This window comes from Giraffa tippelskirchi, chromosome 6 (genome assembly GCF_054371585.1).
Source record: "Giraffa tippelskirchi isolate mGirTip1 chromosome 6, T2T-mGirTip1v1.2.pri, whole genome shotgun sequence".
NCBI classification, from domain to species: Eukaryota; Metazoa; Chordata; class Mammalia; order Artiodactyla; family Giraffidae; genus Giraffa; species Giraffa tippelskirchi.
In genome coordinates, this window is record NC_137280.1 from 86,830,112 (window position 1) to 86,857,292 (window position 27,181).

The 27,181-nt window shown below is 39.9% G+C and overlaps 1 protein-coding gene and 1 pseudogene across 1 annotated transcript; both read right to left on the reverse strand.

Annotated features, from left to right (window-relative positions):
- Positions 1–977: 977 nt before the first annotated feature.
- On the reverse strand, positions 978–8,137 carry OR7C2 (olfactory receptor family 7 subfamily C member 2). Its single transcript, XM_081497904.1, has 4 exons — positions 7,769–8,137; positions 5,086–5,225; positions 2,635–2,704; positions 978–1,949 (listed from the first exon to the last, which is right to left on the reverse strand). The coding sequence occupies exon 4, from the start codon at positions 1,935–1,937 to the stop codon at positions 978–980; it is 960 nt and encodes a 319-aa protein (XP_081354030.1). The 5' UTR covers positions 1,938–1,949; positions 2,635–2,704; positions 5,086–5,225; positions 7,769–8,137.
- A 4,929-nt stretch (positions 8,138–13,066) lies between these two features.
- LOC145510347 (olfactory receptor 7C1-like) lies at positions 13,067–14,005 on the reverse strand (annotated as a pseudogene).
- Positions 14,006–27,181: the final 13,176 nt, after the last annotated feature.

The following is a 27,181-nucleotide window of genomic DNA, read 5'->3' on the forward strand; positions in this document are numbered from 1 at the left end:
ATATTATATTTCTCCATTCCATCTTCCTGGGATGCAGTTGCAGTGACTGCAAGGGCAGAAGCCATTTTGTGGCCATGAGGATGGAAGACCCATGCTAGAGATAGAGCAGAAAAGCAGAAGGATCGTGAGTACTTGAAGGTCAGCTTTGAACTGTTTAGCTCCAGATTTCATATTTCAGAAATGGAATATACATCACTAAGTTTTGATGTGACTGAAAGTTATTCAGAAAAAAGGCACTTCTTCCAGTTGATTTCATTCACACAGCCTCAGAAAACATCTCTGTAAATGAGTTTGCAGGGCAACATTTCCCTAATAGGTATACATCTCATCACTGTGAAGATATATATTACATACATGAGATTTAGTTTATTTTGTAAGAAATTTAAATCATGACTAAATGTAACAGTGTTGGAGAAGACTCTTGAGAGTCCCTTGGACTGCAAGAAGATCCAACCAGTCCATCCTAAAGGAGATCAATCCTGCGTGTTCATTGGAAGGACTGATGTTGAAGCTGAAACTCCAATACTTTGGCCACCTCATGCGAAGAGTTGACTCATTGGAAAAGACCCTAATGCTGGGAAGGATTGGGGACAGGAGGAGAAGGGCACAACAGAGGATGAGATGGCTGGATGGCATCACTGACTCGATGGACATGGGTTTGGGTGGACTCTGGGAGTTGGTGATGGACAGGGAGGCCTGGCATGCTGTGATTCATGGGGTTGCAAAGGGTCAGACACAACTGAGTGACTGAACTGAACTGAATTGAAATGTAACAGAAAATATCAGGTTCAATTTATATGAAGTTAAAATTCATATGGTTACAAATTGAAAAAGGGAAACAAAGACATATTATGAAGGAAAGTAGGGCTGTGAAGATCCAAGGAAAGTTTTTCTTTTAAAAAATGAGTATTAGGAAAGAAAAACATTAAATGAAGGAAGCCAGGATGTCTGGTCCTCAATATTATGTGCCCAGTTACTTAGAGTCCTCTGAAGGCCCTGTGAATGAGAGATGGTGCCCTGCTGACGAGTCTTCCAAAGGTCCCCTTCATGTCCCTGTTCCTCAGACTGTATATGAAGGGGTCCAGCATGGGGGTGACCATGGTGTACATCACCGAGGCCACCAGACTTGTCCTAGAGGATGAAGTGACTGCAGAACTGAGGTAGACCCCTAGGCCTGTGCTATAGAACAAGGAAACCACTGCGAGGTGAGACCCACAGGTGGAAAAGGCTTTGTACTTCCCCCTGGCTGATGAAATTCTCAGGATGGAGGAGAAAATCTTAGAGTAAGAAAAGAGGATCCCAGAAAGAGGAAAAATACCTAGGATAATAGTCATAAAATAAACCACTGTGTTATTGATGAGGATATTTGAACAGGCAAGCTTCAGGACTTCAGGAAGATCACAGAAAAAGTGTGGGATCTTCATGCTTCTGCAGAAAGATAGCTTCAAAAGGGTTAAGGTCATGAGTAGGGAGCCTGTGACACTGAGGCACCAGCACCCCAGAGCCAGCAGCCCACAGACCCGGGGGTTCATGACGACCATGTAGTGCAAGGGGTGACAGATGGCCACGAAACGGTCATAGGCCATCACAGTCAAGAGTAAATTGTCCAGGCATCCAAACACAATGAAAAAAAATACCTGGCTGAGGCAGCCTGCATAGGTGATAACTTTGCTCTGTGTCTGGAGGTTCAGCAGCATCTTTGGGATGGTGGTGGAGGTGAAACCAATGTCAGCAAAGGACAGGTTGGAGAGGAAGAAGTACATGGGGGTGTGGAGGTGGGAGTCTGAGATGACAGCTAGGATGATGGCCAGGTTCCCAGTGAATGTGACCAGGTACATGGACAGAAACAGCCCGAAGAGGAGAGGCTGCAGGTCTGGGTCTTCTGCAAATCCCAGGAGGAGAAAGTTTCTGACTCCTGTTTGGTTTCCTCTTTCCATGAGTCTGCTGGGCTAACCAACAAGGAGGAAAAAAGTGATACAAAATTTACCCCAAATGAACTTTCCCCAGAAAGACAGAAATATCCTTAACCCAAACTCAGGGAGATCATGAAGTCATTCATTTTGGCTATGGATTGACTTTCTTTGATGACAAATTGTGGTTACTGTTGACATCTAGAAAGATTGTCTTAAGCTCAGCACTTCTCAAATTGTGGTTCCTGAGCACCACCAGAAACCCCTAGAAATGCTAGAAATACACATTCTTTTAGGCTTGTCTGACCTGAATGTTTGCTCAGTTGCTCAGTTGTGTGTCTGACTCTTGGTGACCCCATGGACTGCAGCTTGCCAGACCCCTCTGTCCATGGGATTTCCCAGGCAAGAATACTGGAGTGGGTTGCAATTTCCTCCTCTGGCAGATCTTCCCAACCCGGGTATAGAACCTGCATCTCCTGTATCTCCTGCATTGGCAGGTGGATTCTTTTCCATTGAGTCATCTCTGACCTACTGAATCAGATACGCTGGGTGTGAAGCCAGCACTTGGCGCTTCAACAAGCCCTCATGGAAATTCTGACACATACAAGTTTGAGAAGCACTGCTCTAGTGCTTGCCTGCATCCCCAAACAATCATCCCTTTCCTGGAATCCCTGATGATTGCTCTTGAGCATTCTGCTCAGTGCTTATGGGAATGGGGAATTACCTAACTCTAGGCCACTCTTCTCACTCATTGGGAGTTTCTTAGATCCTCTGGACCTTGGATGCTCCTCTCGCTAAAAAAGAAAAAAACCCTAATGTTATCGTTACTCACCATTTACATTTCATTTATATTATCAATGTCCCTATATAAATTCAATCAAAATTGAATTTCTAAATAGAGATTCCTAGACTTTCTAAATATTGAGTTTATCTTCACATAAATCATCTTTTATTTTTGGCTTTGGGTGAGTGCGTGCTTAGTCGTGTCCCACTCTTTGAGACCCCATGGGTCTGTAGCCCACCAGGCTACTCTGTCCATGGAATCTTCCAGGCAGGAATACTGAAGTAGGTTGCCATTTCCTACCCCCAAGGGGATCTTCCCAACCCAGGGATGGAACCTGAGTCTCCTGCATTGGCTGGTGGATTTTTTTTTTTTTACCGCTGAGCAACCTGTGAAGCCCATAAAAACATACCTATCATCTCCAAATGGCATTTCCTTATGGCAGAAAGTGAAGAACTAAAGAGCCTCTTGACGAAAGTGAAAGAGGAGAGTGAAAAAGTTGGCTTAAAGCTCAACATTCAGAAAACTGCAGGTCCCATCACTTCATGGCAGATAGATGGGGAAACAGTGGAAACAGTGGCTGACTTTATTTTTCTGGGCTCCAAAATCACTGCAGATGGTGACTGCAGCCATGAATTTAAAAGACGCTTACTCCTTGGAAGGAAAGTTATGACCACCCTAGACAGCATATTAAAAAACAGAGACATTACTTTGCCAACAAAGGTCCATCTAGTCAAGGCTATGGTTTTTCCAGTGGTCATGTATGGATGTGAGAGTTGGACTATAAAGAAAGCTGAGTACCAAAGAATTGATACTTTTGAACTGTGGTATTGGAGAAGACTCTTGAGAGTCCCTTTTACTGCAAGGAGATCCAACCTGTCCATCCTAAAGCAGTTCAATCCTAGGTGTTTATTGGAAGGACTGATATTGAAGCTGAAACTCCAATACTTTGGCCACCTGATGTGAAGAGCTGACTCATTGGAAAAGACCCTGATGCTGGGAAAGATTGAGGGTGGGAGGAGAAGGGGACGACAGAGGATGAGATGGCTGGATGGCATCACCGACTCGATGGACATGGGTTTGGGTGGACTTAGGGAGTTAGTGATGGACAGGGAGGCCTGGCATGCTGCGGTTCATGGGGTCGCAAAGAGTTGGACACGACTGAGCGACTGAACTGAATCATCTCCAAAAATGTCCTTGTATTCTTTTGTGTGGTATGAATAATTACAATCTATTTCTCTAACGTATTTTAAAGGGTACAATACTGTATTATTAACTCTATTTACTATGTTATATCCTTGGGGAAGGAAATGACAACCCACTCCAGTATTCCTGCCTGGAAAATTCCATGGACAGAGGAGACTGGTGGGTTACAATTCATGGGGTTGCAAGTCAGACATGACTTAGAGACTAGACCACCACCACCACCATGTTATATACCAGATCTCTAGAATTTATTCATTTTGCATAACAAATCTTGATACATTGAATAAGAATTCCCTATTTTCCTTTGCTTCCAGCCAACAATTCCAATCAACATTCTATTCCATGCTTCCATGAGTTTGATGATTTTAGATGCCTCATGTAAGTGAAATCATACACTATTTGTTCTTTTATGTCTGGCTTATTTCACTTATAATAATGTCCTCTAGATTCACCTGAAGTGTTGCAAATAACAGGATTTCTACATGGTATTTTAATGTATTTTAGGTTTAATGCTACTAATAATGATATTCCCTCACATTGTATCTCTGATATCACTATTACATTAGGAAAACCTTAGATTTTTCTGTATTTATAAGGTGTTATGGGCATTTTCTAGATTCCTTTATTAATTAAAAATTTTTTCTAATATTTATATGCTTTCTCCAAATAGTATTAATTTACAACATCTATTTATCTTTAGGTCTTATTGCATTGCTATAAAACTCCACAACACTGTTCAAATTTATGTGAGTTGGAATTCTTATTATTCTTCCTTTCTTTCAAGGGAATAATTCTAGAATTTTTATTTAATATGATGTTTATCATAATTTAGGATATATCTATATGTATTTTAACATCTTAACTTGCATTTTTTTATTCCTATATATTTTAGAGGGCCTTTTAAAGATACAAATAAGTGTTTCACAATTGATTAATAACTTAGAAAAAATAGCGTTAAACCTTATCTCCATATTCCCTAATAAATTTCAAATGTTGAATGTGGAGCTAGGGACCATATAAGCTATCAGAAGAAAATAATTAAAATACATAGATAATATAATTTATACATGAATATATGTAATCTTGGGCTTCCCAGGTGGCGCTACTGGTAAAGAACCCATCTGCCAGTGCAGGAGATGTAAGAGATCCCCTGGAGAAGGACGTGACAACCCACTCCAGTATTCTTACCTGGAGAATCTCACGGACAGAGGAGCCTGGCAGCTTGTAGTCCATGGGGTCGCATAAAGTCGGATACGACTGAAGCGACTGAGCACACACACACGCATATGTAATCTTTAAAAGCAGACGTTCTCTATGAATAAAAAAGTCTTTGATGGAAATAAGGGAAGAAAAGATCAATAATTGGACAACAAATTGAAAAATTATTAATGAGAAAATGTGCCATGCAGGAAGTTGGAATGCAGAAGATAATTATTTGACTAATAAAAATTAGTATGTTTAACCTATAAAGCCTTAATTATAAATCATAGAAACATTAATATATTACCTGGGGGAAAAGCATAGGATATTAAAGGTTTATTAAAAAGTATAAAAAGGATAATAAATGTTTGAGAATTTTTTTCTAGTATTAACCTGTGAGGATGAAAGTAAAATAAGATACCTTTTCACTGAGGTAATTAAGAAGCCACTGAGAAAAATAAAGACTAGGAATGCAAAATTTCATCAAGTAGAAAGAGAAATAGCACTTCACATACTGCTATGAGATGATAATTGATCTGTATTTCTGGATTGGAGAAATTAAATCAGTGTACAGATCTTTTATAAGTTTCCTTGCACAAATCCAAGGAAAATGATCAACAAGATACACCAAAATGTGGACAAGAATCATCTTGGAGAGATAAAATGAGTCTAGATTTTTTAACTCATTTTCTTCTATTACATCTTTCAAAAACTACAAATGAACACGCATGTAGTCTAGCCTCAAGAAATAAACATTTAAAGATTTGGAAGGCATTGTTAATGAAAGTTACACACAACAAAGCTAGGTAAAGCAGAAAATTAAGGTATAAGCAGAGTTAAGGAATTAAAGAGAAGAACATGTCTAAAGTTGAGACAATCCAGATCTAATTCTTTGACAAAAGCAAACATACAGGCAAAATTAGTCTAATGAATGAAATAAGAAAGAGGACAGTAATGCCTAAAATTAGGAATGAGAAAAATAAACATAGATGTAAGGAAATTCTCAATTTTTCAAGAAAATATTATTTAAATTTGGCATAAAAAACTAGAAAATCTCTAAGAAATTAATTTATTTCTGGGAAAATGTAGGTGTCCAAAGTTGATTCAGAGTGGAGGATAATAGATCAATAATTAAGGAGGGAATTAAGCAACCAACAAGATTTACCTCCAAAAATGCCGTTGAGGGACCTGGGGGCAGGAACAAAAGAATTCTCCTTTAAATATTAAAGAAGAAAAGAAAGTTTATCATCACTATTATCAATTCTGAGGAATTTTTAGACAATGCAGTACAAAGAGAAAAGATATAAGAGACGTAAGTATCAAAAAAGCAATTCTTTGTTTAAAGATGATGGATTGGCTGAAGATAATAAGTTGGCAACTGGAAACCTCTTTTAAAAAATTATTTTTAATTAGAGGAAGAAAACCTCTTTGGACTGAAAATGATTTTAGTAAGGCAGTTGATACAAAACAAATATGTAAAAACCAATAGTCACCTTAAAGTAACATTCAGTGGCATTCAGATGTTTTGCAATCATTGCTTCTATCTAGTTTTGAAACATTTTCACCACTATGAGAACTCTCTGTACTATCTTTGTAACTTTCTTTAAAATTTCTCTAAAATTATTCAAAAATAAAAATTAACATAAATAGTGGTTACAAGAGAAAAATAACCCCAGCAGTGTTCATATGTGCAGTTAAATCTCTCAGAAAATAGATCACAATCATTTCACATATTAACAAAAATATAAGCCTCTTAAAACAGGGACTGGAAATTTGCAAATACACAATAAATGAAAGTGATGCATTTACTAAATAAGTCAAATGACTTGAGGACCTCCATGTGTCAAGTATTTGTGCTAAGTTTTGTATGCCTTAGCTCATTTTATCATGATCATTATTGTTTTGATTTAACAAATGAATATATGTAAACAGTATACAATAATCATTAACATGCATAGATATTCACTGGGTGATGGAGACAAAAAATTCTTGTGCATTATCTCCTTTAATTTAATTTTCATATTAACCTCACAAAGTGGATACTGTTATTATCCTCACTTTATAAATGTGGAAACTGAGACAGATAAACATTCAGTAACTTAATACCACAAAGCTGTTTGAATGGGCTGAATGGGTTTGTAAGGTGCAGTGGTAAAGAATCTGCCAGCCAATGCAAGAGACGCAAGAGACCTGGGTTCAGTACCTGGGGGTTGGGAAGATCCGCTGGAGTAAGAAATGACAACCTGCTCCAGTATTCTTGCCTGGAAAATTCCATGGCCAGAGGAGCCTAGTGGGCTACAGTCCACGGGGTTGCAAAGAGTTGTACATGACTGACCACGCACACACATATATTAAGTGCTAAATAGGAAGAATCCCAGAGAATGCTTCTTGTTTGAGTGAGTGAATAAGTGAGTAAGATATGGTAGATAAAAGAATACAGGAGAATCAGATGGAGAATAGAAGCACATAGCTCCTGAGAAACAGCTAGGATGGTTGGGTAAGAAATATGAAGAGATGTTGGGAGCTTAAACAAGGTCAGTTTCCATTAGGAAGATGAGAGATTCTCAGAATTGGGTTCCAGAAGAGAGAGGAAGGAACCTGAGCAGAAGAGAGATTTTGAGAGACTCAGGACTTGAACTGTGCAGAGTGTTTTAAGTAAATGGACTCTTACCAACTGGGTTATCCTCATTTGTGCCATCCAAGTTAATACTCTGAGAGTTCTGCCTGCCTCCATACCTGTTTCCCACAGCACACACTCTAATGTCCTCAGTGAGCCTCTAGTTCCCTGGATCCTTTCATTTCTGGGTGATGGATCCTCAAGTCAGCTCCAATGAAGTGCAAGAAGGTGGCATCAGGCATCCATTCTCTGAAAGGGCACCGCTGAACTTCCTCCTTCCTGGGATGGTGGAGTTGTAGTGAGAGGAGTAAGGGGCATATTTACTGTTTCTGTGGCTTCAGAGGTTGAATTCTCACAACTGCTCATTAAGTTAATTGTTCCATTGCTGCTCTGCTCTCTGAGCAATTTGGTTCCCATGAGTGTGGAAACCAAACCAGAAAGGAGCTTATTTTCTGCTAACTTTGTTCCCATGGGAACATCCCTCCCCATGCACCTTAGTCACAATGCTCTTTCTCCAGGATCTGATCTCCACTATCTTTTCCCACAAGCACTTCCTTAACATCTGTGATGGAATTTCTTTGTCAATCAAGCGCATGATGGCACATTTTTCAAGACCATGTGAATGTAAAGCAGATTAACTTGGAATTATGAACAAGGCTGTGGGTCACACCCAACTTCCAACAAAGCCAGACCAATGACTTTGCCACAACTTCTGTTCCTGATGTTGAAAGGGCCATCTGGAGGAGGTTCCAGGAAAACAACAAGAGAAATAGTGTGAGAAGGGGATTGGCTGGCTGTTCAGGCAGACTCTGTGGGAATATATGGCTTTTCAGGGTCAAAACTTGACTTCAGGGTCGAGTTCATTGGTTGGTCCTCTACACTGTAGTCCAGAGAGAATGGACTATCTTTAACAATTCACAAAAGAATGACTGTTTTCTATACATCTCTTTTTAAAAATATATATTTATTTTTTAATTGAAGGATAATTGCTTTACAGAATTTTGTTGTTTTCTGTCAAACATCAACATGAATCAGCCATAGGTGTATATATCTTTTATAAGTGAAATCTAAAAAAGAAAAAAACTAGTGAATATAACTAAAAAGAACAGACTCACAGACATAGACTTTTTTTTCTTTTTTTGACTGCACTGCTCAGCACATAGAACTTCCCTGACCATAGATTGAACCTATGCCCTCTCCACTGAAAGTGCAGAGTCTTAACCACTGGATCACCAGGGAAGTCTGGACTCAAAGACATAGGGAACAAACCAGTGGCCAACAGTGGGAAGAAGGAAGGGAGAGGGGCAAGACAGGGGCAAGGGATTAAGAGGTACAAACTACCATGCATAAGCTAAGCCACAAAGATATACTGTAGAGCACAAGGAATATAGCCAATATTCTATGCTAACAGTAAATGAACTATAACCTTTAAAAATTATGACTCACTATGTTGTATGACTGAAACTTAAATACTAATTTTTTTTGCAAAGTTTAAACTTTTTATTTTGTATTGGGGTATAGTCAATTAACAATGTTGTGGTTGTTTCAGGTGAACAGCAAAGGAACTGAGCCTTATGTATCAGTTCAGTTCAGTTGCTCAGTTGTGTCTGACTCTTTGTGATGCCATGGACTGCAGCACGCCAGGCTTCCCTGTCCATCACCAACTCCTGGAGCCTGCTCAAACTCATGTCTATCCAGTTGGTGATGCCATCCAGCCATCTCATCCACTGCTTTACGTATACAAGTATCCATTCTCCCCCAAACCCCCATCCCATCCAGGCTGGTACATAACTTTGAGCAGAGTTCCATGTGCTACACACTAAGTCCTTGTTGGTTCTCCATTTTGATTATGGCAGTATGTACATGACTTTCCCAAACTCCCTTACTATCCCTCCCCCCCAGCAACCATAAGTTCATTTTCTAAGTCCATGAGTCTCTTTCTGTTTTGTAAGTAAGTTCATTGGTATCATTTTAGATTCCACATATAAGAGATGCCATATGATATTTCTCCTTCTCTGTCTAACTTACTTCACTCAGTGTGACACTTTCTAGGTTTATCCATGTTGCTGCTCACGGCATTAGCTCATTCTTTTTAATGGCTGAATAATATTCCACTCATGGTACGTACCATATCTTCTTTGTCCATTCCTCTGTTGATGGACACTTAGGTTGCCTCCATGTCTTGGCTGTCATAAACAGTGCTGCATGTATCCTTTCAGATCATATTTTTCTCTGGGTATATGCCCAGGAGTGGGACTTCAGGGTCATGTGGTAGCTCTATTTTTAATTTTTTTTAAGTTAGTTTATTTTCTATTTTTTAACTTTACAATATTGTATTTGTTTTGCCATACATTGACATGAATGCACCATGGGTGTACATGTCTTCCCCTTCCAGAACCCCCCTTCCACCTCCCTCCCCATCAGAAGCTGTGGTACATATACACAATGGAATATTTTTAATTTTTTAAGGAATCTCCACATGGTTCTCCATAGTGGCTGTAAAAATTTACATTCCCACCAACAATATAGGAGGGTTCCCCTCTCTTCATGCTCTCTCCAGCATTTGTTGTCTATGGATTTTTTTTGATGATGGCCATTCTGACAGGTATGAGGTGATATCTCATTGTCGTTTTGTTTTTCATTTTGATGTTGAATATCTTTTCATGTGTCTGTTGGTCATCTGTATGTCCTCTTTGGAGAGATGTTTATTTAGGTCTTCTGCCCATTTTTTGAGTGGGCTTGAAACTTATGTAACATTGTTAATAAACTATACCTCAATAAAAAAGTAAAAAAGAACACCAGTATATAAGGGAGTAACTTTTATAATGCAAATCAAATATTAAAATTTTTCAAAAAAATAAAAACAGTGGGATATTAGGGCATCCTCCTCTTGAATGACTGGAGTCACAGCTACTGAGCCTGTGTGCCCTAGAGTCGGTGCTCCATGACAAGAGAAGCCAGTGCAATGAGAAGCCTGAGCACTGCAATGAAGAGCAGTCCCCGCTTGCCACAACTAGAGAAAACCTGAGTGCAACAGGGAAGTTCAGTGCAATCAAAAATAATACATAAATTTTAAAAAAGTCTTAAAAAATGATGTTGCCAATGTCTTCTTTGTCCATGTATTATTTGAATAATGGATTTTAGTTTTTCAATGTCTTCAGTCTTGTAGTCTATCCAGTCTCCTTTCCTTCTTTTGACTGTTATGCAAAATAGAGTCAAATCTGGAACTCTGCTTTTCTATTTGTACAGGCATTTTTATGGTCTATTCTTGTCATGTGTAAAAAATATTTTGCTGAATAAGGAAAAGGCAATACACTCCAGTAGTCTTGCCTGGAGAATTCCATGGACAGAGAAGTCTGGTGAGCTATCATTCATAGGGTTGCAGAGTCAGACATGAGTGAACACGCATGCACACACGGGGTGGTGGGGGGAGTGGTTTTGGAATGATTCAAGCACATTACATTTATTGTGCACTTTATTTCTATTATTACTACATCAGCTCCACCTCAGATTATCAGGCATTAGATCCTGGAGCTTGGGGACTACTGCTTTAGCTCACTCCCTTGGGGATTTTGCACATGGAAAATTTTCATATGTTCTCTTTCCCTTTGAAAGACACTTTCCCCTGGTTCTTAACCGGGGATGATTTGGCCCCTTAAGGAGTATATGAAGACATTTTTAGTCCTTGCAACTTGGCTTATGATGTATCTTATCCAGGGATATGACTAAACATCCTACAATGTACAGGAATAGCTCTTATAGCAAAGAATGACCCAAACCCAAATATCAGTGATGCCAAGGTTGAGAAATTCTGCTCCACATTACACATCCTCTTTCTTCCTGGGGTATACTGAGCTTTATGACTTAGTCCTAATGGAGGACAGTGTACATGAGGAGAAATTGGCTTAATAATATGGGGACAAAAACCTGGAGCATTACAAAAATTACTCTTGTATGTAACGAGAGCTGAAATTTATTTAGGACTTGCCACTTGCATTCCTTATGCTGAAGCTTTGCCATTTTATTCCTTTTAAACCTCTTGTCACCCTTCTGAGGCATGCCTTGTTATAGGTTCATTTCAGATAGAGCAACTGAAGCACATGGGGGTTGAATATTCTTCGGATAAAGAAGCTGTAGTACATATACAATACAATACCACAGTGGAATATTACTCAGCCACAAAAAGGAACACATTTGACTCGGGTCTAATAAGGTGGATGAACCTACAGCCTATTATACAGAGTGAAATAAGTTAGAAAGAGAAAGACAAATATCATATATTAACGCATATATATGGAATCTAGAAATATGGTACTGATAAACTTATTTGCAGGGCAGCAATGGAGACACAGATATAGAACAGACTTGTGGATGCAGTGTGGGGAGGAGAGGGTGTGACGAACTGAGTGAATAGCATTGAAACATATACATTACCAGATGTAAAATTAGAATAGCCAGTGGAAATTTACTGTATGATGCAGGGAGCTCAAATCTGATACCTAGAGTTGTGGGAGGGCTGGGAGGTGGGAGGGAGGTGCAAGAGAGAGGGGAAATACTTATATCTGTGGCTGATTCATGTTATATATAGCAGAAACCAACACAATATTGTAAAGCAAGTATCCTCCAATTAAAAATAAATAATTAAAAAATTCTTTAAAACGAGAAAAAAATCTAAGAAAGATAAAAATAATGCAATAAAATGTATTTATCTTATCACTGAGAAAAAAATCACCATCTACTAAGGTGGCATCACTGTTTAAATTCAGGAAAATTTTAGGGCTTTCCCTGGTGGTGCAGTGGTAAAGAATCCACCTGCCAATGCAGGAGACTCAAAAGACTTGAGTTCAGTCTCTGGGTTGGGAAGATCCCCTGGGAGGAACTGGCAACCCACTCTAGTATTCTTGCCTGGAGAATCCCCTGGACAGAAGAGCCTGACAGGCTACACTCCACAGGGTCACAAAAAGAGTCAAGACTTGAGTTCAGTCTCTGGGTTGGGAAGATCCCCTGGGAGGAAATGGCAACCCACTCTAGTATTCTTGCCTGGAGAATCCCCTGGACAGAAGAACCTGACAGGCTACACTCCACAGGGTCACAAAAAGAGTCGGACACGACCGAACACACCCACACACACTCCACTTGTCCTTCTGAAAACACACGCCTCTCCATCTCTAGTCCACACCTGCTCCCAGTGTCCTGAGGATGGACAGTTATCTTGCTTCCCCACCCTTGCCTCTCTCAACAGATCCATTCCAATTTCAGAACTAAGTGCACTGAAAAATTAAGAGTCCACACTCTTAAGTGTTCTGTTCCATTGCTCTTGATAACACGTGACCAGGCTCCAGGTCATTGTTGTCACTGGGGAGACAACATATTGCAGAGAAACTTTCTCAGAGCTCTTTTCATGTCCCTGTTCCTTAGGCTGTAGATGAAAGGATTCAGCATGAGGGTGACCATGGTGTACAGGACGGAGGCAAATGCCCCTGTTTGAGAGTCATTTGTCCATGTGGAGCTGAGGTGGACCCCAAGGCAGGTTCCGTAGAACAAGGAGACCACTGAGAGGTGAGACCCACAAGTGGAAAACGCTTTATATTTCCCTCCTGTCGTTGAGATCCTCAGTACAGAACAAACAATTCGAGAATAAGAGAGAAGGATGCCGGTGAGAGGAAAAAAGCCCATAATGCCTGTCACAAGATATAATACCACACTATTGATGAAGGTGTCAGAGCAGGCAAGCTTGAGGACCTCAGGGAGTTCACAGAAGTAGTGCTGGATTTCAATGATGGTGCAGAAGGAGAGCTGGGACATGGTTAAACTCTCGGGAAGGGCCCCTAGAACACTGATGAGCCAGGTTAGGAGGACCAACTGTGCACAGAGCCACAGGTTCATGATGAGTGTGTAGCGTAGAGGGTAGCAGATGGCCACGAAGCGGTCATAGGCCATCACGGTCAGGAGGAAGTTGTCCAAAAGTGCAAAAACTGTGAAAAAATACATCTGGGTGATGCAGCCTGCGTAGGTAATGGCTTTGCTCTGGGTCTGAATGTTCAGGAGCATCTTTGGGATGGTGGTGGAGGTGAAACAGATGTCAGACAATGACGGGTTGGAGAGAAAGAAGTACATGGGCGTGTGGAGGTGGGAGTCTGTGATGATGGCCAGGATGAGGAGCAGGTTCCCAAAGATGGTGACCAGGTACAAAGAGAGGAAAAGCCCAAAGAGAACAGACTGAATCTATGGTTTCTCAGAAAGTCCCAGGAGGAGAAATACTGGAAGCTGTGAGTGGTTTCCTGGTTGCATGTGAAGGAGTGTCTGCCAAGAGAGAAGCAGAAGCAAGATTAAATTGGTGATCAACAGGTATCTCAGAAATGTGGTCACTTTTAGCTTGAACTCAATTTATTGATGAGACAATGCTTTTGCTTAATGGTCTCTTCTCTCTTGTCTGTCATTTTGGGGTCTCCTAATGCCATTATCTTCTCCTGTGTTGCCACCAGTAGCTAGAAAAGTTTCACATGAAAACTAATTTTGCACCCAAAGATCTCATTTGTTTGACTACATTGACCCTTGGTCACCCAGGCTTCTCAGATGCCTTTGAATTAATTTGTACTTTATTACTAAATGCCTTTATAATAAAATAATTATTTTATTTAAATTATTATTCATTTTATTTATCATTAATTTATAATTAATCAATCAATACCATCAATTATTGTTAATTTTATTTAAATAATTACTTTAAATACTAATTAAAAAGGCATGGGTGTGTGTATAATTTCCATAATGTATGATAATGACATGGTATTTTCTATTCACTTGATTAAAATGTATAATGGACAATCATGAAATAAGGTATGGAGTTATCAATTTTTTCCCAGAAAAAAATTGCTAATTTTGAAATCTCACAAAACCTGTTTGAAATACATAAAAATTATCTGGAGGCACACGAAAATAAGTGTTCCAGTGAATTTTCTACAGCTATTTTAATCATGATACTGAAAGCCAACAGCCTTCTACAATAGCAGCAGTATAAGAAAAACCAGAAACTAATCTCTAATTAGCATATTATTTAAGAAACTCAAAGAAAATAGCAATAAAATATAAAAATATTTAGCAATTTATCATGCAAACCAAATACTATGCCCAGGTAACATTTAACCCTAGAAAGCAACCAGTATTTCATATTGGTAAAGTATTTATTACAGTAGAGCAAATAAGTAGAAAAAAATCATCCAAAAAATTGGATAGTCTAATTGAATGCTAAAGATACTGCTTGAAAGGAGTTCTGAGGAAACTAAATAGGTTTCATTACTATGAAAACAGTTTCCTTGGTCATCAGCTTATATCAATCCGCACATGAAAATATTTGAGAAATCTACATGAAGATCATACAGAAGACTAGTATGCATGTCACTACCACTACCCAATGTTGTTCTGAAATTTCAAACCTGTATGACCAAACAAAAACAAAAACAAAAACCAAAAACCTATATGTTCAGTTCAGTTCAGTCGCTCAGTCGTGCCCGACTCTCTGCGACCCCATAAATTGCAGCACGCCAGGCCTCTCTGTCCATCACCAACTCCCGGAGTCTACCCAAAACCATGTTCATCGAGTCGGTGATGCCATCCAACCATCTCATCCTCTGTCGTCCCCTTCTCCTCCCGCCCCCAATCCTACCCAGCATTAGGGTCTTTTCCAATGAGTCAACCCTTCGCATGAGGTGGCCAAAGTATTGGAGCTTCAGCTTCAACATCAAAACTTCCAATGAACACCCAGGATTGATCTCTTTTAGGATGGATTGACTGGATCTCCTTGTAGTCCAAGGGACTCTCAAGAGTCTTCTCCAACACCACAGTTCAAAAGCATCAATTCTTTGGCGCTCAGCTTTCTTCACCGTCCAACTCTCACATCCATACATGACCACTGGAAAAACCATAGCCTTGACTAGACAGACTTTTGTTGGCAAAGTAATGTCTCTGCTTTTAAATATGCTATCTAGGTTGGCCATAACCTTCCTTCCAAGGAGTAAGCGTCTTTTAATTTCATGGCTGCAGTCACCATCAGCAGTGATTCTGGAGCCCAAAAAAGTAAAGTCTGACACTGTTTCCACTGTTTCCCCATCTATTTGCCATGAAGTGATGGGACCAGATGCCATAATCTTAGTTTTCTGAACGTTGAGCTTTAAGCCAACTTTTTCACTCTCCTCCTTCACCTTCATCAAGAGGCTCTTTAGTTCTTCTTCACTTTCTGCCATAAGGGTGGTGCCATCCGCATATCTGAGGTTATTGATATTTCTCCCGGCAATCTTGGTTCCAGCTTGTGTTTCTTCCAGCCCAGAGTTTCTCATGATGTACTCTGCATATAAGTTAAATAAGCAGGGTGACAATATACAGCCTTGACGTACTCCTTTTCCTATTTGGAACCAGTCTGTTGTTCCATGTCCAGTTCTGACTGTTGCTTCCTGACCTGCATACAGGTTTCTCAAGAGACAGGTCAGATGGTCTGGTATTCCCATCTCTTTCAGAATTGTCCACAGTTTCTTGTCATCCACACAGTCAAAGGCTTTGGCATAGTCAATAAAGCAGAAATAGATGTTTTTCTGGAACTCTCTTGCTTTTTCGATGATCCAGCGGATATTGGCAATTTGATCTCTGGTTCCTCTGCCTTTTCTAAAACCAGCTTGAACATCTGGAAGTTCACGGTTCACGTATTGCTGAAGCCTGGCTTGGAGAATTCTGAGCATTACTTTGGTAGCATGTGAGATGAGTGCAATTGTGCGGTAGTTTGAGCATTCTTTGGCATTGCCTTTCTTTGGGATTGGAACGAAAACTGACCTTTTCCAGTCCTGTGGCCACTGCTGAGTTTTCCAAATTTGCTGGCATCTTGAGTGCAGCACTTTCACAGCATCACCTTTGAGGATTTGAAATAGTTCAACTGGAATTCCATCACCTCCACTAGCTTTGTTCGTAGTGATGCTTTCTAAGGCCCACTTGACTTCACATTCCAGGATGTCTGGCTCTAGGTGAGTGATCACACCATCGTGATTATCTGGGTCCTGAAGATCTTTTTTGTACAGTTCTTCTGTGTATTCTTGCCACCTCTTCTTAATATCTTCTGCTTCTGTTAGGTCCATGCCATTTCTGTTCTTTATCTAGCCTATCTTTGCATGAAATGTTCCTTTGGTATCTCTAATTTTCTTGAAGAGATCTCTAGTCTTTCCCAATCTGTTGTTTTTCTCTATTTGTTTGCACTGATCGCTGAGGAAGGCTTTCTTATCTCTCCTTGCTATTCTTTGGAACTCTGCATTCATATGAGAATATCTTTCCTTTTCTCCTTTGCTTTTCGCTTCTCTTCTCTTCCCAGCTATCTGTAAGGCCTCCTCAGACAGCCATCTTGCTTTTTTGCATTTCTTTTACATGGGGATTGTCTTGATCCCTGTCTCCTGTACAATGTCACGAACCTCTGTCCATAGTTCATCAGGCACTCTGTCTATCAGGTCTAGTCCCTTAAATCTATTTCTCACTTCTACTGTATACTCATAAGGGATTTGATCTAGGTCATACCTGAATGGTCTAGTGGTTTTCCTACTTTCTTCAATTTAAGTCTGAATTTGGCAATAAGCAGTTCATGATCCGAGCCACAGTCTGCCCCTGGTCTTGTTTTTGCTGCCTGTATAGAGCTTCTCCATCTTTGGCTGCAAAGAATATAATCAATCTGATTTTGGTGTTGACCATCTGGTGATGTCCACGTGTAGAGTCTTCTCTTGTGTTGTTGGAATAAGGTGTTTGCTATTACCAGTGCGTTCTCATGGCAAAACTCTATTAGCCTTTGCCCTGCTTCATTCTGTACTCCAAGGCCAAACTTGCCTGTTACGCCAGGTGTTTCTTGACTTCCTACTTTTGCATTCCAGTCCCCTATAACGAAAAGGACATCTTTTTTGGGTGTTAGTTCTAGAAGGTCTTGTAGGTCTTCATAGAACCGTTCAACTTCAGCTTCTTCGGCGTTACTGGTCGGGGCATAGACTTGGATTACCGTGATATTGAATGGTTTGCCTTGGAAACGAACAGAGATCATTCTGTCGTTTTTGAGATTGCATCCAAGTACTGCATTTCGGACTCTTTTGTTGACCATGATGGCTACTCCATTTCTTCTAAGGGATTCTTGCCCACAGTAGTATATATAATGGTCATCTGAGTTAAATTCACCCATTCCAGTCCATCTTAGTTCGCTGATTCCTAGAATGTCAACGTTCACTCTTGCCATCTCCTGTTTGACCACTTTCAATTTGCCTTGATTCATGGACCTAACATTCCAGGTTCCTATGCAATATTGCTCTTTACAGCATCGGACTTTGCGTCTATCACCAGTCACATCCACAGTTGGGTATCGTATTTGCTTTGGCTCCATCCCATCATTCTTTCTGGAGTTATTTCTCCACTGATCTCCATTAGCATATTGGGCACCTACTGACCTGGGGAGTTCATCTTTCAGTGTCCTATCCTTTTGCCTTTTCATACTGTTCATGGGGTTCTCAAGGCAAGAATACTGAAGTGGTTTGCCATGCCCTTCTCCAGTGAGTATATGACTGAAGAATAAAAAAGCAATCATAGGGTTGCATCTTGGGTAAAAGTAAATTGATCACATTTTCAGATGATAAACTGGCTACCTAAAATCAATTGGAAAGCTATCACAACTAAGAAGTCATTCTGGTGAAACTAGATTGAAATACAAACATGTATCATTTTCTTTCCCATTTCCAGAAATAAACAGATGCATAATAGAAAAAAAACCCATCCTATTTGAAATTGTACAAAAATAGAGCTTCCCTGGAGGCTCAGGCGGTAAAGAATCTGCCTGCAACACGGGAGACCCAGGTTTGACCCCTGGGTAGGGAAGATCCCCTGGAAAAAGAAATGGCTACTCACTCTAGTATTTTTGCCTGGGGAGTTCCATAGACAGAGGAAACGGGTGGGCTATAGTCCGTGGGGTTGCAAAGAGTCAGACACGACTGAGTGACCAACACATATGACATACACAGACTGAAGTCTGGCTCATTGAAGGCACTCAAGAAATGATACAAATAGCAGTTAATATTTATTAAACTTACCAGGTACAGGAATCATGCTAATCTCTTCTCCTGAATGGTCTCATTTCATCTCCCTGGAAACAAATGGGATGAGAGTGCTGTCATTCATGTACATCACAGAGACAACTGAAAGTGGCTGTGTATGCTCACTGAAATGTATGAGTTAATGAGGAGTGTGGCCCCTCCGATGTGCAAGTTACAGTAAGGTGAGCAGGAGGAGACTGGGCGCTGAGTAAAATGTTAGGGAAAACCAGTGTAGCCCAGGAGAAAACTAGGAGAGAGATGGTTCCTGATGAATTAGGAGAGGGTTGTAGAAATAATGTGGGAATGAGCAGAAGGCAAGGGAGACGAGGAGAGAGAAGAGGCTGTAATTAAACTTGAGGATTCCTTCTTGGTTAGCACTTGAGCATTTCTGAATCATTTTTAATCTATAGATTTGTCCACTTTTCTTGCTCCTGACAGTGCTCCTGGGGAAATGCCTCTCTTCTATTTCCCGAGGATGCTCTGTGTTATTATTTCCAATCTGATGGAGTCATCCTAGGAAAGTGAATCATGTAGCCAGCAGCTGTGCCTCTAACATGAGGGAGATGGTGCCAGGCACCTGGAGAAGGGAATGGAAACCCACTCCAGTATTCTTGGCTGGAGAATCTCACGGACAGAGGAGTCTGATGGGCTACAGTCCGTGGGGTCACAAAGAGTTGAACACGACTGAGTGACTAGCAACACATGAATCTCTGGACCAGGGTGATGCTTCTAGGAAGCATGAGAGAATGTCTTTTTTCCCTCATATTTGTGAACTGAAGGTGAGGGGCAAAGTTTATTGAGCTCCAGAAGCTGAATTCTCAAAGCTTCTCTTTAAAATTTTTTATTTTTGTTAGCTTGGGGCAATATAACTGCAGGAATATGGGGACTATAATCAAAATGGAAAAAAATTCAGTTATGTCCTCAGGGGTAGATGTTGAAAGAATATGTCTTCTCCCACTGGGACCATTAAAACCTTTTTTATTATGGAAAATTCAAACACATACAGAAGTGAAGAGGAGTGAAAAGTGTAATGAACACTCATCAACTCATCTATGTGTTTCACAAGTTTTAACCTGTAACCTGGCCACACTACTCCTGTTCACATGAGATGATTATTTTTAAGCAATTCTCACATATAATATCATTTTACCTATTAATATTTAAGCAACTTCAGCGTGTGTCTCTAAAAGAAAAGGATAATTAAAAAACCAGATGGCCCCATCACTATTGAAATCTAGTTAGTTCTTGAATTATGAACAGCAAGAACAAATTGATCCCAGATCATAAAATGTATATGTAAATATTTTGATTATTATTCTTTTTTAAAATTAATTTTTATTGAAGTCACTTTACAGTGTGGTGTTAAGTACTACTGTACAACAAAATGAATCAGCTATGTGTGTACATATATCCCTTATTTTTTAGATTTCCTTCTCATTTAGGTCCCACAGAACATTGAGTAGAGTTCCCTGTGCTATGCAGTAGGTTTTCATTCGTTATCTATTTTATACATAGTAGTGTATATATATCTGTCTCAATCTCCCAATTTATCCCCCTTCCTTCCCTCTTTCTCCTCAGTATCCTTATATGTCGGTTCTCTATGTCTGTGTGTCTGTTTATGCTTTGCAAATAAATTCACCTATATCATTTTTCTAGATTACACATAAGAGCAATATTATATGATATTTGTTTTTCTCTTTCTGACTCATATCTCTCTATATGACAGTCTCTAGGCCCATCCACACCTCTGCAAATGGCACTATTTCATTCCTTTTTATGGCTGAGTAGTATTCCACTGTGTGTGTGTTTGTGTGGGTGTGTATATACACCACATTTTATTTATCCCTTCTTCTGCTATTTGTATGTAATTTTGAAAGAAAAGCATTTCACTTATTATGAAGGCTGTGATACATTCAGTAGTTGATCCTTTTACCTGAAGTTTCTTCAGTGTCATCAAATAACATACACCTGAAAAATACTTTATTTCATAGTAAGATAGAAAGATTAGCCTTGTTTATCCAGGTTAGTGAAAGGTAATAACAAGGTCCTGTAAATACTGAACGAGAATAAGAAAATTGAGGTCAAAGAAGATTTAATATGCTATACTGCTGGTTTTGAAGATTGAGAAAGGACCATGAACCAAGGAATGTAGGTGGCTACCAGAAAGTCATTTAGGAGGGAAATGGAGTCTCTTCTGGTGCATTTATATGGATCCCAGCACTGAAAACATGTGGACTTTAGCCCACTGAGACCCATTTCGGTTTGAGCTTTGGATCTGTAGAACTTCAAGTTATCATCTATCTATCTATCTATCTATTTATATCTATCTATCTATGGACAGAAGTGCATAACATTGTACAGGAGGTGGTGATCAAAATCATCCCCAAGAAAAAGAAATGTAAAAAGGCAAAATGGATGTCTGAGGAGGCCTTACAAATAGCTGAGAAAAGAAGAGAAGCTAAAGCAAAGGAGGAAAGGAAAGACATATTCATCTGAATGCAGAGTTCCAAAGAATAGGAGAGATAAGAAAGCCTTCCTAAGTGATCAATGAAAAGAAATAAAGGGAAACAATACAATGAGAAAGACTAAGGGTCTCTTCAACAAAATTAGAGATACCAAGGGAACATTTCATACAAAGATGATCACAATAAAAGAAATGGTATGGACCTAACAGAAGCAGAAGATATTAAGAAGAGGTGGCAAGAATACACAGAAGAACTGTACAAAAAAGATCTTAATGACCCAGATAACCACATTGGTGTGATCACTCACCTAGAGCCAGACATCCTGGAGTGTGAAGTCAAGTGGGCCTTAGGAAGCATCACTATGAACAAAGCTAGTGAAGGTTATGGAATTCCAGCTGAGCTATTTCAAATTCTAAAAGATGATGCTGTTAAAGTGCTGCACTCAGTATGCCAGCGAATTTGGAAAACTCAGCAGTAGCCACAGGACTGGAAAAAGTCAGTTTTCATTCCAGTCCCAAAGAATGTTCAAACTACTGCACAACTGCACTCATATCACATGCTAGCAAAGTAATGCTCAAAGTTCTCTAAGCTGTGCTTCAACCGTATGTGAACTGAGAACTTCTAGATGTTCAAGCTGGATTTAGAAAAGGCAGAGGAAGAACCAGAGGTCAAATTGCCAACATCTGTTGGATCATCGAAAAAGCAAGAGAGTTCCAGAAAAACATCCACTTCTGCTTCATTGACTACACTAAAGCTTTTGACTGTGTGGATCACAATGAACTATGTTTCTTAAAGAGATGGGAATACCAGACCACCTTACATGCCTCCTGAGAAATATGTATGCAGGTCAGGAAGCAACAGTCAGAACTGGACATGGAACAACAGACTGGTGTCAAATAGGAAAAGGAGCAAGTCAAGGCTGTATATTGTCACCCTGCTTATTTAACTTATATGCAGAGTACATCATGAGAAACGCTGGGCTGGAAGAAACACAAGCTAGAATCAAGATTTCTGGGAGAAATATCAATAACCTCAGATATGCGGATGACACCACCCTTATGGCAGAAAGTGAAGAAGAACTAAAGAGCCTCTTGATGAAGGTGAAAGAGGAGAGTGAAAAAGTTGGCTTAAAGCTCAGTGTTCAGAAAACTAAGATCATGGCATCTGGTCCCATCACTTCATGGGAAATAGATGGGGAAACAGTGGAAACAGTGTCAGACTTTACTTTTTTGGGCTCCAAAATCACTGCTGATGGTGACTGCAGCCATGAAATTAAAAGACGCTTACTCCTTGGAAGGAAGGTTATGGCCAACCTAGATAGCATATTTAAAAGCAGAGACATTACTTTGCCAACAAAAGTCTGTCTAGTCAAGGCTATGGTTTTTCCAGTGGTCATGTATGGATGTGAGAGTTGGACGGTGAAGAAAGCTGAGCGCCAAAGAATTGATGCTTTTGAACTGTGGTGTTGGAGAAGACTCTTGAGAGTCCCTTGGACTACAAGGAGATCCAATCAATCCATCCTAAAGGAGATCAGTCCTGGGTGTTCATTGGAAGGACTGATGTTGAAGCTGAAACTCCAATACTTTGGCCACCTCATGCAAAGGGTTGACTCATTGGAAAAGGCCCCAATGCTGGGTAGGATTGGGGGCGGGAGGAGAAGGGGACGACGGAGGATGAGATGATTGGATGGCATCCCCGACTCGATGGACATGGGTTTGGGTGGACTCCGGGAGTTGGTGATGGACAGAGAGGCCTGGCGTGCTACAATTCATGGGGTCGGAAAGAGTTGGACACGACTGAGCGACTGAACTGAACTGAACTGAACTGAACAGTCACCATCTGCAGTGATTTTGGAGCCCCCAAATATAAAGTCTGCCACTGTTTCCACTGTTTCCCCATCTGTTTGCCATGAAGTGGTGGGACCTGATGCTATGATCTTAGTTTTCTGAATGTTGAGCTTTAAGCCAAATATTTCACTCTCTTCTTTCACTTTCATCAAGAGGCTCTTTAGTTCTTCTTCACTTTCTGCTATAAGGGTGCTGTCATGTGCATATCTGAGGTTATTGATATTTCTCCCAGCAATCTTGATTCTAGCTTGTTCTTCATCCAGCCCATCATTTCACAAGATGTACTCTGCATATAAGTTAAATAAGCCGGGTGACAATATACAGCCTTGAGGTACTCCTTTTCCTATTTGGAACCAGTCTGTTGTTCCATGTCCAGTTCGAACTGTTGCTTCCTGACCTGCATACAGGTTTCTCAAGAGACAGGTCAGGTGGTCTGGTATTCCCATTTCTTTCAGAATTTTCCATAGTTTATTGTGATTCACACAGTCAGAGGCTTTGGCATAGTCAATGAAGCAGAAATAGATGTTTTTCTGAAACTCTCTTGCTTTTTTGATGATCCAGCGGATGTTGGCTATTTGATCTATGGCTCCTCTGCCTTTTCTAAAACTAACTTGACCATCTGAAAGTTCATGGTTCACATAGTGTTGAAGCCTGGCTTGGAGAATTCTGAGCATTACTTTACTAGCGTGTGAGATGAGTACAGTTGTGCAGTAGTTTGAGCATTCTTTGGCATTGCCTTTCTTTGGGATTGGAAGGAAAACTCAAGTTTTCCCGTCCTGTGGCTACTGCTGAATTTTCCAAAATCGCTGGCATATCGAGTGCAGCACTTTCACAGCATCATCTTTCAGGATTTGAAATAGCTCAACTGGAATTCCATCACCTCCACTAGCTTTGTTCATAGTGTTGCTTCCTAAGGCCCACTTGACTTCACATTCCAGGATGTCTGGCTCTAGGTGAGTTATCACACCATCGTGATTATCTGGGTCATGAATATCTTTTTTGCACAGTTCTGTGTGTTCTTGCCACATCTTCTTAATATCTTCTGCTTTTGTTAGGTCCATACCATTTCTGTCCTTTATTGAGCCCATCTTTGCATGAAATGTTCCCTTGGTATCTCTAATTTTCTTGAAGAGATCTCTAGTTTTTCCCATTCTGTTGTTTTCCTTTATTCCTTTGCACTGATCATTGAGGAAGGCTTTCTTATCTCTCCTTGCTATTCTTTGGAACTCTGCATTCAGATGGGAATATCTTTCCTTTTCTCCTTTGCTTTTCACTTCTCTTCTTTTCACAGCTATTTGTAAGGCCTCCTCAGACAGTCACTTTGCTCTTTTGCATTTCTTTTTCATGGGGATGGTCTTGATCACTGTCTCCTGTACAATGTCATGAACCTCCGTCCATAGTTCATCAGGCACTCTGTCTATCAAATCTAGTCCCTTAAATCTATTTCTCACTTCCACTGTATGATTGCTGGGGATTTGATTTCGGTCATACCTGAATGGTCTAGTGGTTTTCTCTTTTCATTAAACTGACTCAAATGCATTCCTTTTTATAGCTGGGTAATTTATTATTCAGTTCGTCATAGGAGGGACAATTTTGTTTAATATGACACATTGGACAGTGCACTCCTTGACTCTCTGACACCTTTGCTAAAACCAATTGGCATTTTACATTTATATATAAGGAGAGAGCTGTCATTTTGCTCCTTTTTATAAAATGTTTGTAAGTTATGAGATATGTTTAGATTTTTAATGTACCATTATCTATATTAGTTCCTTTCTTGCTTCTTTTGTGGCTCACCTGGTAAAGAATCCACCTCCAATGTGGGTGACCTCGGTTCCATCCCTGGGTTGGGAAGATCCCCTGGAGAAAGGAAAGGCTACCCACTCCAGTATTCTGGCCTTCTGGCTTGGAGAATTCTATGGAATGTATAGTCCATGGAGTTGCAAAGAAATTATGACTTAGTAGCTTTCACTTCACTTCACTATCTTAGTACATTATAGGGATGATCTGATTTAATTTTTAGAAAAGTTCCTTCTGTGAAGTAGTACTATTATAACTCCATTTACCATTTCAAGAATGAGTCTGAGAGGCATTTAATGTTCTGCTGAACATTACAAACCAATTTAGGGATGGAATCTTTAATGCAATTTTATCAGTGTGGTTCCAGTTCTCAGACTTTGGGTTGTGTTTCTCAATCTGAGATGGTTTTGCTCCTGGGATATTTGTCAGTGTAAGGTGGGATGCTGTGAAACACTCACAACACATAGGATTACACTCAACACAAGTAATTATCCTGTCCCAAATGTTAACAGCTATAATGTGAGAAAACTCCTTTACACCAGCATTTCTCCAACTCCATTGTGCATACAAATCACCAGGAATTCTAATTCAGGGCAAATTCTGATTGAATGTTTCTTAGGCTCTAAGACTCTGCCTTGCTAACAAGATCCTGAACACTGTGAAGCTGCAGGTTCTAGTCTGTAGGTCATACTTTGAGTAACAAAGCTCTGGTCCTGTGTCACATTCAGTTACAGGAATGTTTTGGTGTTCTCCCCCCAAAATCATTTTTTTCTTGGCTGTACCACAGGGGACATGTGGGATCTTAGTTTCCTGACCAGGGATCAAACCCTCACCCCCTGCATTGAAAGAGCAGAGTTTTAACTACTGGGCCATCAGGGAAGTCCCCCTAAATCATTTTTGTATGTAACTTTGAAAGAAAAGTTTTCACTCACTGCAGAGGCTGTGATAAATTCTGTTTAATTTTTATGTAAGGGCTTTTGAATGATATCAAATAACATATAACAGATTAGCTTGGATTATCCAGGTTGGTATAAAGTAATCCTAATGGTCCTCTAAATATGTTGACTAGAGGAAGAACTGGATTCACAGAGAGAGTTAAAGATGCTATGTTGCACATTTTGAAGATGACAAAGTACTACCTGACGTGAAGAACTGACTTATTGGAAAAGACTCTGATGCTGGAAAAGATTGAGGGCAGGAGGAGAAGGGGATGACAGAAGATGAGATGATTGGCTGGCATCATCGACTCAATGAAAATGAGTTTGAGGAAACTCTGGGAGGTAATGAAGTACAGGGAAGCCTTGAGTGCTGCAGTCCATGGGGTCGCAAAGAGTTGGACATGACTTAGTGACTGAACAACAGTGAACAAAAATAACAAAAGAACCACTTGATCAAGAATACACACTAGAAAGTGATCTAGGGAAGTTTTCTTCCCTGGAGCATCCAGATGGATCCCGGTTCTCACAGACACCTTGTATTCAGCCCGTTGAGATGAAACTAGACTTCTGATTCTTAGGACTTTAATTTTTAAGGCACTAGTGCAATAATTTGTTATGCAGCAGTAGGAATGAAATGCGTCATTTAGCCAATAAAATACAGTTCACGGGAACTGAGTTTAAGCTTCTCAATTCAGTCATTTAGTTTCCTCTGGATTAAGATATTTTGTATGAGTGACCCACTTTAATAGGAGACAAAAATGAGAGTCAGTTTGGAAGTTTGCCCTGTTAGTTGGTGCACTGAGTTCCCATTCCATAAATAGAAGTGTGAATCTGATGGTGAGGACTTAATTAAGAGGTCATTTTTATCAAAAGTAAGATCACACTGTTTTTGTTCGGTCGCTAGGTCGTGTTCGACTTTTTGCGATCCAAAAGACTGTAGCCTGTCAGGCTTCTCTGTCCATGGGATTTTCCAGGCAAGAATATTGGAGTGGTTTGCCATTTCTTTCTCCAGGGGATCTTCCCAACCCAAGGATTGAACCTGTGTCTCTTGCATTGGCAGGCATATTCTTTGCCACTGAGCCACAAAGGAAGCCCATTTTAACTTAAATTATTTTGCCTAAGCTTCTATATTCCTTGAACTTCATGTTAATTCAGACATTTATTATTTTCATTTCTTTATTTTTTTATTTTAATTTTTAAAATTTAAAAAAAATTTTAATTAAAAACATTTTTTTGCTATACATTCACATGAATCAGCCATGGGTGTACATGTGTTCCCCATCCTGACCCTTCCTCCTACCTCCCTCCCCATCCCATC

Excerpts from the sequence above, each read along its gene's own strand:
- OR7C2 (XM_081497904.1), bottom strand. The coding sequence starts at position 1,937 with ATGGAAAGAGGAAACCAAACAGGAGTCAGAAACTTTCTCCTCCTGGGA.